Source organism: Rhamphochromis sp. 'chilingali', assembly GCF_963969265.1.
Source record: "Rhamphochromis sp. 'chilingali' genome assembly, chromosome: 20".
Taxonomy (NCBI): domain Eukaryota; kingdom Metazoa; phylum Chordata; class Actinopteri; order Cichliformes; family Cichlidae; genus Rhamphochromis; species Rhamphochromis sp. 'chilingali'.
The window spans coordinates 14965099-14977249 of record NC_137947.1 but is presented as its reverse complement, the minus strand read 5'-3'; the positions used below and the strand labels follow the sequence as shown (position 1 = coordinate 14977249).

Below are 12151 nucleotides of genomic sequence, written 5' to 3'. Positions count from 1 at the left end.
TCGGGCAAGAGCCTGGATGCTGGTCATGTAGTCCTCTAGAGACTGGGAGCTCTGGGTGGACTGGGAGGATGAAGGGTTGACAGGCAAGTCCTCAAGTGTCTCGGTAATGGTTGGCAAGTGAGGCAGAGACAGCAACAACTGTCTGCGTTTCATGCTGCAGCGGAGAGGAACAATAAAATAATTAGACTCTGGGAAGGGGGTTCTTTTCAAGAAAAAATCAAAAGAAATACAGATTATAGCTGTAATTTCTAATATTTGACAACATATAACTGTGCTGCTAAAACATCTGACATAATCTGTAAACATCTCTAATTACACTCATTACCATTTTTTTAAATTTAAAAACAGGAGCTAAACTGAAAGATGTTTCCCCCTTTCCTTATTCTGTATTGTTTCCTGAAAATAATTACTTCCAAATCATTAACTTAATTTTATAACTCTTTAGTTAATGTTGAATACACTGCTAGGATTTCTCTAAAAATAACTTGTGGGGATAATTCATTTGTAGTCCTGAGGAACAGCTAATAATGAAGAAGTAAAAGAGGAATCATTCTCACCTTTGATACTTGTGTTGTAGGTTTGACATGCAGAGAGAAATAGAAGTGATGTCCAGTCTTTGCAGTTGAGTCTGAGTGGACTGGAGTGTGTATCCAGCCTTTATAGAGGCACGCTGCAGCAGAGTGATTAACCGCTAGCTCCAAAAATAGCTCAGCTGACCTAACTCGCATCTGTGTGAATTTGTGTGCGTGCACTTGAGGGTGTGTTCATGCCTGTTCAGGAAACTCAGGAGTGGTGGGTCAGCGAGGTTCAGTGGTGCAGCTGCACTGAATGTTTATATTTCCAAAACAATGAAGCCCCGTGAGCGCCTCCAGAAATCCACTTTCTGTCTCTTCTTTCCACTCTTTAACATTTATGATTGTTATCATTATGAAAATGAAAACAAGCATAATTATTCTTTCAGTCATTTCCAACCATTATGCCTCCTCCTGATCCCTTGTTATAAAACCAACAGAAAAAAATACACAAACGCACACATTTTCAATGCAAATCAACTCATTAAAAGTTTAAAAAAACAAAACATGAGGATTATGTCTGTAACGGCTCAGACGCCTGTAAAAATTGTTCATCATGTGGTTACTTCAACAATCAGTCTCATGCACACAAGTGAAATGCATGAAAGCAGAGCATACACGAGGATGCATCACATGCAAGCTGCTCAAAAAGTACATAAAATATCTGCCCTCTAATATGAATTGTTTTGTTCTTGTTTAATTAATAATTAATCTGTTTGAGCTCAGTGAAGCCACATGTTTGCATGTAACACCTCCTTAATTAGAAGAATCCATTAAAATTTATTACATTTCAGTGGAAATGATTCAATCTTATTGGAATGTATGTAAATTGAAATGTCAAAACTTGCATACATTTAAAATTCTCTGTGACTTATGAATTCCAGATATATTCAGCCTTTTCCAATGATTTTACTTTTTATTACATAAAAATTATACTTTAAAAATCGATGCTTGTTGGTTTTACTGGTGTCAGCTGAGCAGTTGGGCTTCTGAGAATTAGGAATTATTTCTTATCTGTGTTACTTTGCTGTTGAAACTGCATAATAATTTGATTCATCAGCTTTTCCCCTCAGCAAATCTGTTAAATGATATTTATTGTATTTCTGGGTAATGAATTAGTTATAGTGATGATATAACAAGTTGTTTCAGGCAAGCAGACGTCCTAAAAGTGTGGTGGATGGCTGTTATCACAGTCACAGATGTGTGGTATCTGATTTATCATTGATCTAGCTTTAATACAAAGCACATAAACCTTGACTTGTTGTTGAACCTCTGGATTTATTTTTCACGTTAACACGCCGAAGGCCCTTGATTTCTGCTTTAGTTCTGCCTTTTGTGTTTTGCATTTAGCTGTAAAAGCAAACAGTTTTGTTTTCTACATCCAAAGCACGTACGGCATAGTTTCCAATCTATTCTAATTTTAGAGTTTCACTTTTTTTTCTCAACAAAAACAACAAACTCGCCCCCTGCGTGTACGTGACCCACAGCAGTTATTAAGACTTTGTTCCATTTCGGCCCTCCCAGACGTGATTCATTCTTGTAAAAAGGATTGTGTGACACGCCCTTTTTTCCACAGTTTCTGAGAGATGACAGAGCTCACCCTGCAGCTGTGAGCGAATGTCCCAGCACGTACACCTGATATTAAACCATGGTGGCTGCAGGCCAGCAGGATATCCCCTCTGACAATGACTGCTGATAATTTGTTGTCATACGTGTGTTTGTGTCTGTATGCAGGAGGATGGAGAGTTTGTTCTTGAAGGGCTGCTGAACATCTACTGGGGTCTATGTCGACCAATAAGACTTCAGATGTATGATGACAATGAAAGATTTCGTTTCAGCAGGTATAACGACCTAATTAAGATGCCAGCTTCTAATTTCAGTCCATTTCTAAGCACTTTGAAGCCAAAAGCCAATGATATGTTTCTGAAGAGAATGATTGGCAGTTTCATCAATACTCAGAATAATTAAAACAATTATTCTACTTTTGAGCTAAGCTAAGCTAATCCTCTTTTTACTGTAGCATCATAATTATCTGAAAGATGCTAATCTGCTCATCTAGCCGTCTGCAAAAATGTAAATCCATTGCTTACTTAAGGCTTTCAATCACATCTCACCAGTTCAGAACAAGGTAAATACAATAACTTCACATAAACTGTAAAGATACATTAACCTTGTAAAAGCCTGAACTATGACATTAGGTGCGAGAAAATTCTCATTTTTAAAACTGGAATGTTTATGGAAATGTCTAACATTAAAAAAGTAACTATCAATTTGCAGATTTGACTTGTAATTTCTATTGTATTTGTATCATACTACAGTTTAAAAATTGCTACGTCTGACATTTTTGTGCAACGTATGGCTTAAATATGTATTGTGCAATTTAACTGCACACTGCTAACATCACACTGATAATGTAAAGATAACATAAAAACTCATGTATCAAATATGATACGCTTGGTGTTCGAGGTTTAAAAACTTTTCCCTTCGTTTGTCTTCTACAAAAACGGCAGATTTACCGTGGCGAAGCAGGTGTCAGCAGAGTCTAATAATAACTCGCTTGACCGAGAAACCAGACCAGCAGGTGAGTTTGAAACACGTGCGGCTATTCTCTTTCACACACACACACACACACGTGCTGGATTAGTTCAGATTACACACCTACTGAAGGAGATTATGGTCCCACAAGTGCTTCATTAAGCACTTTGGTAAGGTAGACTCACATGTTGGGCACATACGATCAAGAGATGCCACTGAAATCAGATCACCAGCTCTATAAATAACCAGTTAGACTTGTTAGAAAGGCCTCAAAGCCATCACTAAGCGGTTTTGATAGCATCTGTTTTCTCACAGAAGCACCTTATGACTAAAGGTAAACAACGCAGCATGAATCACCACTGAATCAGTGGTTTAACATTTTGTCATACAGTGGTGATGTGGTCCCCATTATATGACAAAATTAAAAAATATATGGAAGAAAAAATGAATATTCACAACTAATACTATATGATCTACTTTTTACTGTTATAAGTTTTGTTAGATTGTGATTGTAGAGTTGTAGTGTACTGGTGAGAGTCTCAAAAGCTAATTTGGAAAACTCTTGTTAACTTGTAGTGTAACACTGATTTGTCAGAGCTAGCTCTGAGGAGCAAGATTTGTCTGACTTTAACACCATATTAATAGCTGTTTGATTTATGATTGATTATTGGAAAAATCCTGGACATTATTGTATTTATTGAACTATATAAATTGCTTTCAAAAAATTAACTGAACAAGGGTGCTGATAACAAATCAAGAAATCATTTTACTTATTGATGCTAATAATTGTCTCATAATTGGGAAGAAAATACCACAGGGTGAAAACTAGGCTGCTGCTGCTGCTCATGTAAAAAGAATGTGTCAGCAGATGAATAGTTTTTATTGGATATAAATGTATGAAATATGTTCTCCCCTAACCCCAAAATGATTGTTCACATATTTTAATGTTACATTTAATGTCAGTATGAAGCACAGGCTATTGAATCTACACTCACTGTCCACTTTATTATCCCTAAAGGAGGTCTAAGCCAGTATAACCATTACTGGATTAGACCCCCTTTTGCCTTCAGAACGGCTTTAATTCTTTATCCAGAAGGGTGCTAGAGACAATTATGAGATTTTGGTCCATATTGACATGATAGCAACACACAGTTGTTGCAGGTTTATTGGCTGTACATCCACAACTCTCCTGCCTACCACATCCCAAAGGTGCTCTATGGGATTGAGATCTGGTGACTGCAGAGAGTGCAGTGAACTCACTGATATGTTCAAGACACCAGTTTGACACGATTTAGGTTTCGTGACATAGTACGTTATCCTGGTGGAAGCAACTATCACAAGATGGGTACACTGTTGCCATAAAAGAACAGACATGATTATCAACAAAACTCAGGTTTAAATGTCACCTGCTCAGTTGCCACTAAGGGGCCCAAAGCGCACCAAAGAAATATCCACCCTGACAATCCACCACCAGCAGCCTGAGGGGTTAATACAGGGCAGGATTGATTCGTACTTTAATGTCATTTACACCAAATTCTCGCTATATTATCTGAATCTTGCAACAAACACTGACTCATCAGACCAGGCAACATTTTTCCAGTCTTCTATTGTCAAATTTTGGTCAGCTTGTGTAAACCGTAGCCTCAGTTTCCCGTTCTTAGCTCACAGGAATGGCACCTGTTGTTGTCCTCTGCTGTTGCTTCGAGATTCAACATGTTCTGCATGCCTTGGTTGTAACAAGTGCTTATTTGAGTTACTATTCCCTTCCTTTCAGTTCAAAGCTGTCTGCCGAATCTCCACTGACCTCTGACATAAACAAGGCATTTTTACCTGCTGCTTACTGGATATTTCTCTTTTATGGAGTGTTCTCTGCAAACCCTAGAGATGGTTCTATGGGGAAATCCCAATAGATCTGTAGTTTCTGCAATACGCAGACCGTCTTCTCGGGCACCAACAACCGTGTCACGTTCAAAGTCACTTAAATGTTGTGGTTGGTTTTGAACTTAATAAGGCTCTCTGGACTATTTCTCTATGCCTAATCAGGAGCTGCTCCTACCTTATTTGGTGATTAGGTATTTGCAGTTGAATCAATGTACCTGTGTTAAAACAGGTGTGTTTTTTCTTTATGTGTCTCCCTCAATGAGGTGGTGACGTGGGTGGTCAGGATGAGGATGACTCTCCTCAACTACTCAGGACCAGGAGTGATGCTTCCTTCATGCGTGTTCAGAGGAGGTCAAAGACTCACACTGCCAGAGACCTGCAGCGCTTGCGCACACACAGGTTCTCAATCAACGGCCACTTCTACAACCATAAGGTACATAAACAGAACACGCATAACAGTACACCCGTTAATGTTTCTGGTTGTTGACACATCTCCAGGTGCAGAGGGGCAGTGCTTTCCTGTGTGGGTGTGCCTGTGCTTTTGCTGAGTTTTACAATAGCCAGCTGTGATCTCATTTCATTAATGTGCCACAGGGAGGAGAAAAAAAGGGGTTACACTGTGTTCCTGCATCAGTCTCTCAGATACAATACAGTGGGGCAAAAAAGTATTTAGTCAGCCACCTATTGTGCAAGTTCCCCCACTTAAAATGATGACAGAGGTCAGTAATTTGCACCAGAGGTACACTTCAACTGTGAGAGACAGAATGTGAAAAAAAAATCCATGAATCCACATGGTAGGATTTGTAAAGAATTTATTCGTAAATCAGGGTGGAAAATAAGTATTTGGTCAATAACAAAAATACAACTCAATACTTTGTAACATAACCTTTGTTGGCAATAACAGAGGTCAAACGTTTACTATAGGTCTTTACCAGGTTTGCACACACAGTAGCTGGTATTTTGGCCCATTCCTCCATGCAGATCTTCTGGAGAGCAGTGATGTTTTGGGGCTGTCGCCGAGCAACACGGACTTTCAACTCCCGCCACAGATTTTCTATGGGGTTGAGGTCTGGAGACTGGCTAGGCCACTCCAGGACTTTCAAATGCTTCTTACGGAGCCACTCCTTTGTTGCCCGGGCGGTGTGTTTTGGATCATTGTCATGTTGGAAGACCCAGCCTCGTTTCATCTTCAAAGTTCTCACTGATGGAAGGAGGTTTTGGCTCAAAATCTCACGATACATGGCCCCATTCATTCTGTCCTTAACACGGATCAGTCGTCCTGTCCCCTTGGCAGAAAAACAGCCCCATAGCATGATGTTTCCACCCCCATGCTTCACAGTAGGTATGGTGTTCTTGGGATGCAACTCAGTATTCTTCTTCCTCCAAACACGACGAGTTGAGTTTATACCAAAAAGTTCTACTTTGGTTTCATCTGACCACATGACATTCTCCCAATCCTCTGCTGTATCATCCATGTGCTCTCTGGCAAACTTCAGACGGGCCTGGACATGCACTGGCTTCAGCAGCGGAACACGTCTGGCACTGCGGGATTTGATTCCCTGCCGTTGTAGTGTGTTACTGATGGTGACCTTTGTTACTTTGGTCCCAGCTCTCTGCAGGTCATTCACCAGGTCCCCCCGTGTGGTTCTGGGATCTTTGCTCACCGTTCTCATGATCATTTTGACCCCACGGGATGAGATCTTGCGTGGAGCCCCAGATCGAGGGAGATTATCAGTGGTCTTGTATGTCTTCCATTTTCTGATGATTGCTCCCACAGTTGATTTTTTTCACACCAAGCTGCTTGCCTATTGTAGATTCACTCTTCCCAGTCTGGTGCAGGTCTACAATACTTTTCCTGGTGTCCTTCCAAAGCTCTTTGGTCTTGGCCATGGCGGAGTTTGGAGTCTGACTGTTTGAGGCTGTGGACAGGTGTCTTTTATACAGATGATGAGTTCAAACAGGTGCCATTCATACAGGTAACGAGTGGGGGACAGAAAAGCTTCTTACAGAAGACGTTACAGGTCTGTGAGAGCCAGAGATTTTCCTTGTTTAAGGTTACCAAATACTTATTTTCCACCATAATTTACAAATAAATTCTTTACAAATCCTACCATGTGAATTCATGGATTTTTTTTTTCACATTCTGTCTCTCACAGTTGAAGTGTACCTCTGGTGCAAATTACTGACCTCTGTCATCATTTTAAGTGGGGGAACTTGCACAATCGGTGGCTGACTAAATACTTTTTTGCCCCACTGTAAGTGCATGTTGTTTTTGAACAGAGTCCAGGTACATAGTGAGAGATTTCCTTTCTGTTTTAGAGTTCCTGTGGAAAATGTCCAGGGCACTCAAGCCTAGGAATCCATACTGAAGTGTTGATGAAGCAAAGCGCCTCTACTAGTACTCTGTATTCTACATGGGCATTTTCTGTTGTGAATTTTTCCATTATTGTGTTCCAGACATCTGTTTTTACTCCAGCCTATGGTTCAGTCACTAACGTAAGAGTAAACAGCACCATGACAACTGGCCAAGTCCTGAACCTGCTGCTACACAAGTTTAGGGTGAGCAATAAAGATACTGGTCTCACTTCAAGTTGATTAAAATCAAGTATTTACCTTATTAATGTATTCATTTGATAAATTTTATATACTTGAAAATGTGAGTGAAGTAAGCCGTTATTATCATGGGTGATCATTTCGGTAAATCAGTGGTAAACTGGATCTTGCCACTGACAAACGCACAGTGCTAGCCTGGAGACAGCTACAGTTTCATAGGCAGCATACTCAAGGAAACCAGTCCTTCTAACCTGCTGGCATAACAGCAACATTGTTTTTGAACTAAAAGCTTTCTATGCCTGCCTTAATACTTCTGTCTTCTAAGGTGGAGAATAAAGCTGAGGAGTTTGTTCTTTACATGGTGCATGAGTCGGGTGGTAAGTGAGACCTTTCAATCTGTGTTGTTGTTTTTTGTTTGTTTTTTTTAATTAATTTGTTTATGTTTTTTTTATTTTGTGTGTGTGTGTGTGTGTGTGTGTGTGTGTGTGTGTGTGTGTGTGTGTGTGTGTGTGTGTGTGTGTGTGTGTGTGTGTGTGTGTGTGTGACTTTGCTTATGACCTTGCAGAAAGGACACGACTGAGGGTTGGTGAATACCCACTGGTGACACGTGTGCTTTATGGACCCTGTGAGAAAATTTCCAAGATCTTTATCACAGAGGCAGACCTGGGAGAGGAAGTCACATATGATGTGAGGATGGGCTTAGTGCCACTACTCTTCTTTTATCTTGTGCACATGACTTCTTTTTTTTTTCTTTTCTCTTTTTTCTGTAGACGCACAACAAAACAATGGCTCAATGATAGACAGTTGGGTTATAATTAGCAAGCTGAGAAAAGATTTCCTGTTTAGGGACTGATGTAACAATGGCTAACATGACTAAATCTGTGACAACACTGTAATATAAATAAGGTTGCTGCTCGGTACATTCCCCAAATAGTCTATCATTTGAATCACTCTAAATTAAGAAAGGCAACACTATTTTTCCACAAGTAAACAAAAGTTTTACCTTTATTTAAAATAATAACTTAAAGCCAAATCTCACTTGTCTGATTTCGGTTCATTGTTCATTGACATGTCCTTTTATTATTGTCGTGTCATCTTATAGTTTTTAAAAGATTAGAGTTTTAAACAAAATGCCAAAGTAATATTTATTCCCAATTTTCTCTGGGTAAAACACAGAAGTGACTTTTGACAATTTGTATTAAGACAACTGAAAAACTGTTCAATACGTGTTCAGTTGATTATTTCAAATAAAGTTGAGGGCTTTTTTTTCTTGGAATAAATATTTGTTGATTTAAGTATTTGTAGTTTAAAGTATATTTTATTTTGTTTGTGTTATGTGCTAAGAGTGTGCATTTGGTTTAGCAGTTTGATTATCACTTTCTGCAAAAAAGTGTATGTTATGCTATGTCTGGGAAAATTTAAAATAGCTCCCTGCAGGCAAAACAACAATTTAATAATGAACAGTAAATGTCATATTTATTAATTTTTTTTTTTAAACAGAGTATAAATTAGGATTAGAGTCCCAAATAATGGGTAAACAAATATCTATACATCTATATTATGTATACTATATCTATACATCTCAATGAAGTTAAGAAAGAATAAAAAAGAATGGGATGCAGACACCCCAATTACTCCTGCAGGTGTGAACACAAAGTGCACAAGTTACAGGTATTCATCTATTTGGCTATGTATATGGGCCACAATTGCAGCAGATTCCAGTCGCAATATTCACTCTCACACAAAATGCAGACCTTTCCATAAAAGCAAACAATATATCAGTTGCACTGAAAAGCACAAGAATACAATAAATAACAGTAATGAGTGCTTTCTGCCATCTTAGTGCTAAACCAGGGGAAAGGAAAAAAGCTTTGTTTTGTGTAACATTTATTTGTGGATAGTTCTCCCTCAAAATGATACGTTTGAATTTATCTTTTTCCAGGTTGCCCAGTACATAAAGTTTGAGATTCCCGTTTTAGACAGCTTTGTAGAAAAACTGAAAGAGGAAGAGGAACGTGAAATAATCAAACTGACCAAAAAGTAAGTCAAGAGTCTCTCCTCTCATAAATGTTGTAAATCTCGACTGATTTATTTCATGATGTGGAGCCAATATGCATGTTTCCTGTCAGTATTACTGAATCAAAACAAGGCAGTCACTCTTCAGTTAAGGACAGTGTCACGGCTTATTGTTTGCAAGCTTATATAATCTTTCACCTCATATGACTGAGATTTCAGCCTACTAAGCCTGACATTGTATGTACTTTTATGACTCATGTGGCCTTATGAGTCTGTTTACACAGTTCTGTGGTAAACAGACTCTCAGACTTGCTTCTCTTCTGGAGACAAAAGGCACATCATCATAAGAAAAATATTACATTGCAATGTTAAGATCAGGTTTAAGGTTGGGATAACGTTTCCATGAATTACTACAAGTCAGTGATGGAATCGCAACTGTGCCTTTCATGGTTACAGTTAACTTGCATCAAATTGTCTCAACCTGTATTCTTTTTTAGGATTTGTGTTCTAAGTAGCTAAGCTCCACTGACAGTCTGACGAACAAGTCATTCATAACACATTCTTTGTTCAGTCTTTTCATTAAAATAATACCACTCTTCAGTAATAAATAAATATGTATTTGGGTTTAAGTGTGAACATGCAACACAAAGCCTTTATTCGAGTGTTTCTTTTCCCCACCTCTGCAGGTACAGTGCCCTGAAATCTATGATACTGCATCAGCTTGAAGACAGAGCTCACACTGATGACAGAGCATGATTGTTTCTATAAGCGCGTGCTGATGTGTAAGGGGAATGGGCGGGTGCAACACTAATGATTGTTGTTTTAGTATGGGAATAGTTCCAGATACTTTAGTGAATGTAGAGGTAAAGGAGAAAAAGTGAGTCACCACTTTGTATCATCTATTCTGTCAATATTTTTACAACTAAGTGCATCACTGTTTTGATATCTTCTATTAATATATTCACATTTTGTATGAAAATCTTTACTGCACATATGGATATTTATACTGAAGTGTTTTGGTAATGTTTTCTCTGACTTGGACCTTTTTATCTAATAAATCAGCTTTAGTGTTGTCCTTCAAAAATACTGCTTGATGTCTTATAATAAAGAAACTAAGCTTGGGCTTACACACACAGCCATATTTATTATTTCCTGTGTTTCCACAGACTGAACACACATTAGCATTGTTCTTCTAAGCAGCCCTCTTTGCCAGCTACTTCCCATGAGGTGTAGGTGTGTGTGTGTGTGTGTGTGTGTGTGTGTGTGTGTGTGTGTGTGTGTGTGTGTGTGTGTGTGTGTGTGTGTGTGTGTGTGTGTGTGTGTGTGTGTGTGTGTGTGTGTGTGTGTGTGTGTGTGTGTGTGAACCCTGACCCTTTCAGCATTACACAATAGAGGTATCCTGAGAGAGTATGGCTGTTCCTTTTTCCCACAGATTTACAAACGGCAAGACTTTTGTAATATTTTGTGGCTCAACCTTGACTTTAAACACTGACCTACAATCACTCACTATTATTGTTTTATCAGATCATAACAGTAATTCAATAATGCTCCCTACTCCCAACCATTAATCTCGCATATATTCACAGAGCTCATGGTCTTACTAAAGCAAATTTAGTTTGAAAAATTGGGCAAGAGGAAGATTGGTCACATTTATCCACTACTTAAGGGAATATTGCTAAAGGTTAACTGTGTCCAGCTAAGGAAAGCTGTATCTTATGAACTTCTAAAACCCTGCAGAAATGGAAAAACTCCAAGTATAGTCATGTTTGCTGAAGTAATTTCTTTTGAGCCTTTGAATACTGGTTTAATTTTCAGTATGAAAAACATATGCTCGTGCAAAATTCCTGATAAGCATCAGAGTCTGCCTTTCCTGCAAACGGATAAGATATTCTGTTAGATTGCTATATATTAAACTAAATATCTATGCATGGAAGTTAGTAGAAACTATAAGCAGACATTGGATTTACATAGCTGAAAATTTCTGGTTTCTGATTGTGTTCAATAAAAGCAACTGAACTTGTTGCATGCATGTAAATGTTCCATTTGGGGGGGATAACAATTCTGAAAAGTAATTTCAAAAACATCAGCTATTGTCTGAAGATGGTTAAGCTTTTAAAGATATATCGTTTGCATCTATAAACAATGACTGATTCACAAAACAGGAGGTCTTGAACCACATCCGTGATCCAAATAAAACTGCTTCATAGGAAGCTGTGAAAACCTGGCCTTTGCACCCTAGCTGATAGGTTTGAGAGACTGGCAACTGATTAGCAGTAAACCAAAAATAAAAACAATTGTAATGATTTGCATTCACCAAAGAGCTACTGTGTGGACCTTGACTGTTTTATCAATTGGTGTTCCTGTTGTTGTAAATTTACTTACAATCTCATCTCTGAACCCAAAAACAAAACGTTTTATCATATTTTAATATCATCCTAAAATTAAAGGGAGAAAATCAGTATTAAATACAATGTTAATTGTGCTGTACTGCACATAAATTAAAATGCCATTTGGAAAGACTTATTGTAATTCGCTGTTTTCATGTGTGTGTAAATAACACAAACAGGCCATTTGTTAAAGCATTTTTTTACTGT

General features: G+C 38.4%; 1 protein-coding gene across 2 annotated transcripts in view; it reads left to right on the top strand.

The window, feature by feature from the left end:
• Positions 1-10701, top strand: part of rassf4a (Ras association domain family member 4a) — a 28249-nt gene extending 17548 nt beyond the window's left edge. For both annotated transcript variants that reach the window (XM_080868088.1, XM_080868089.1), the window contains exons 4-11: positions 2307-2413; positions 3083-3153; positions 5252-5421; positions 7446-7547; positions 7867-7918; positions 8107-8228; positions 9484-9581; positions 10244-10701. In XM_080868088.1, coding sequence (XP_080724214.1) covers positions 2307-2413; positions 3083-3153; positions 5252-5421; positions 7446-7547; positions 7867-7918; positions 8107-8228; positions 9484-9581; positions 10244-10313 — 792 coding nt within the window. In that variant the 3' untranslated portion in view covers positions 10314-10701. The remainder of the gene's footprint in view (positions 1-2306; positions 2414-3082; positions 3154-5251; positions 5422-7445; positions 7548-7866; positions 7919-8106; positions 8229-9483; positions 9582-10243) is intronic.
• The last annotated feature ends 1450 nt before the right edge of the window (positions 10702-12151 follow it).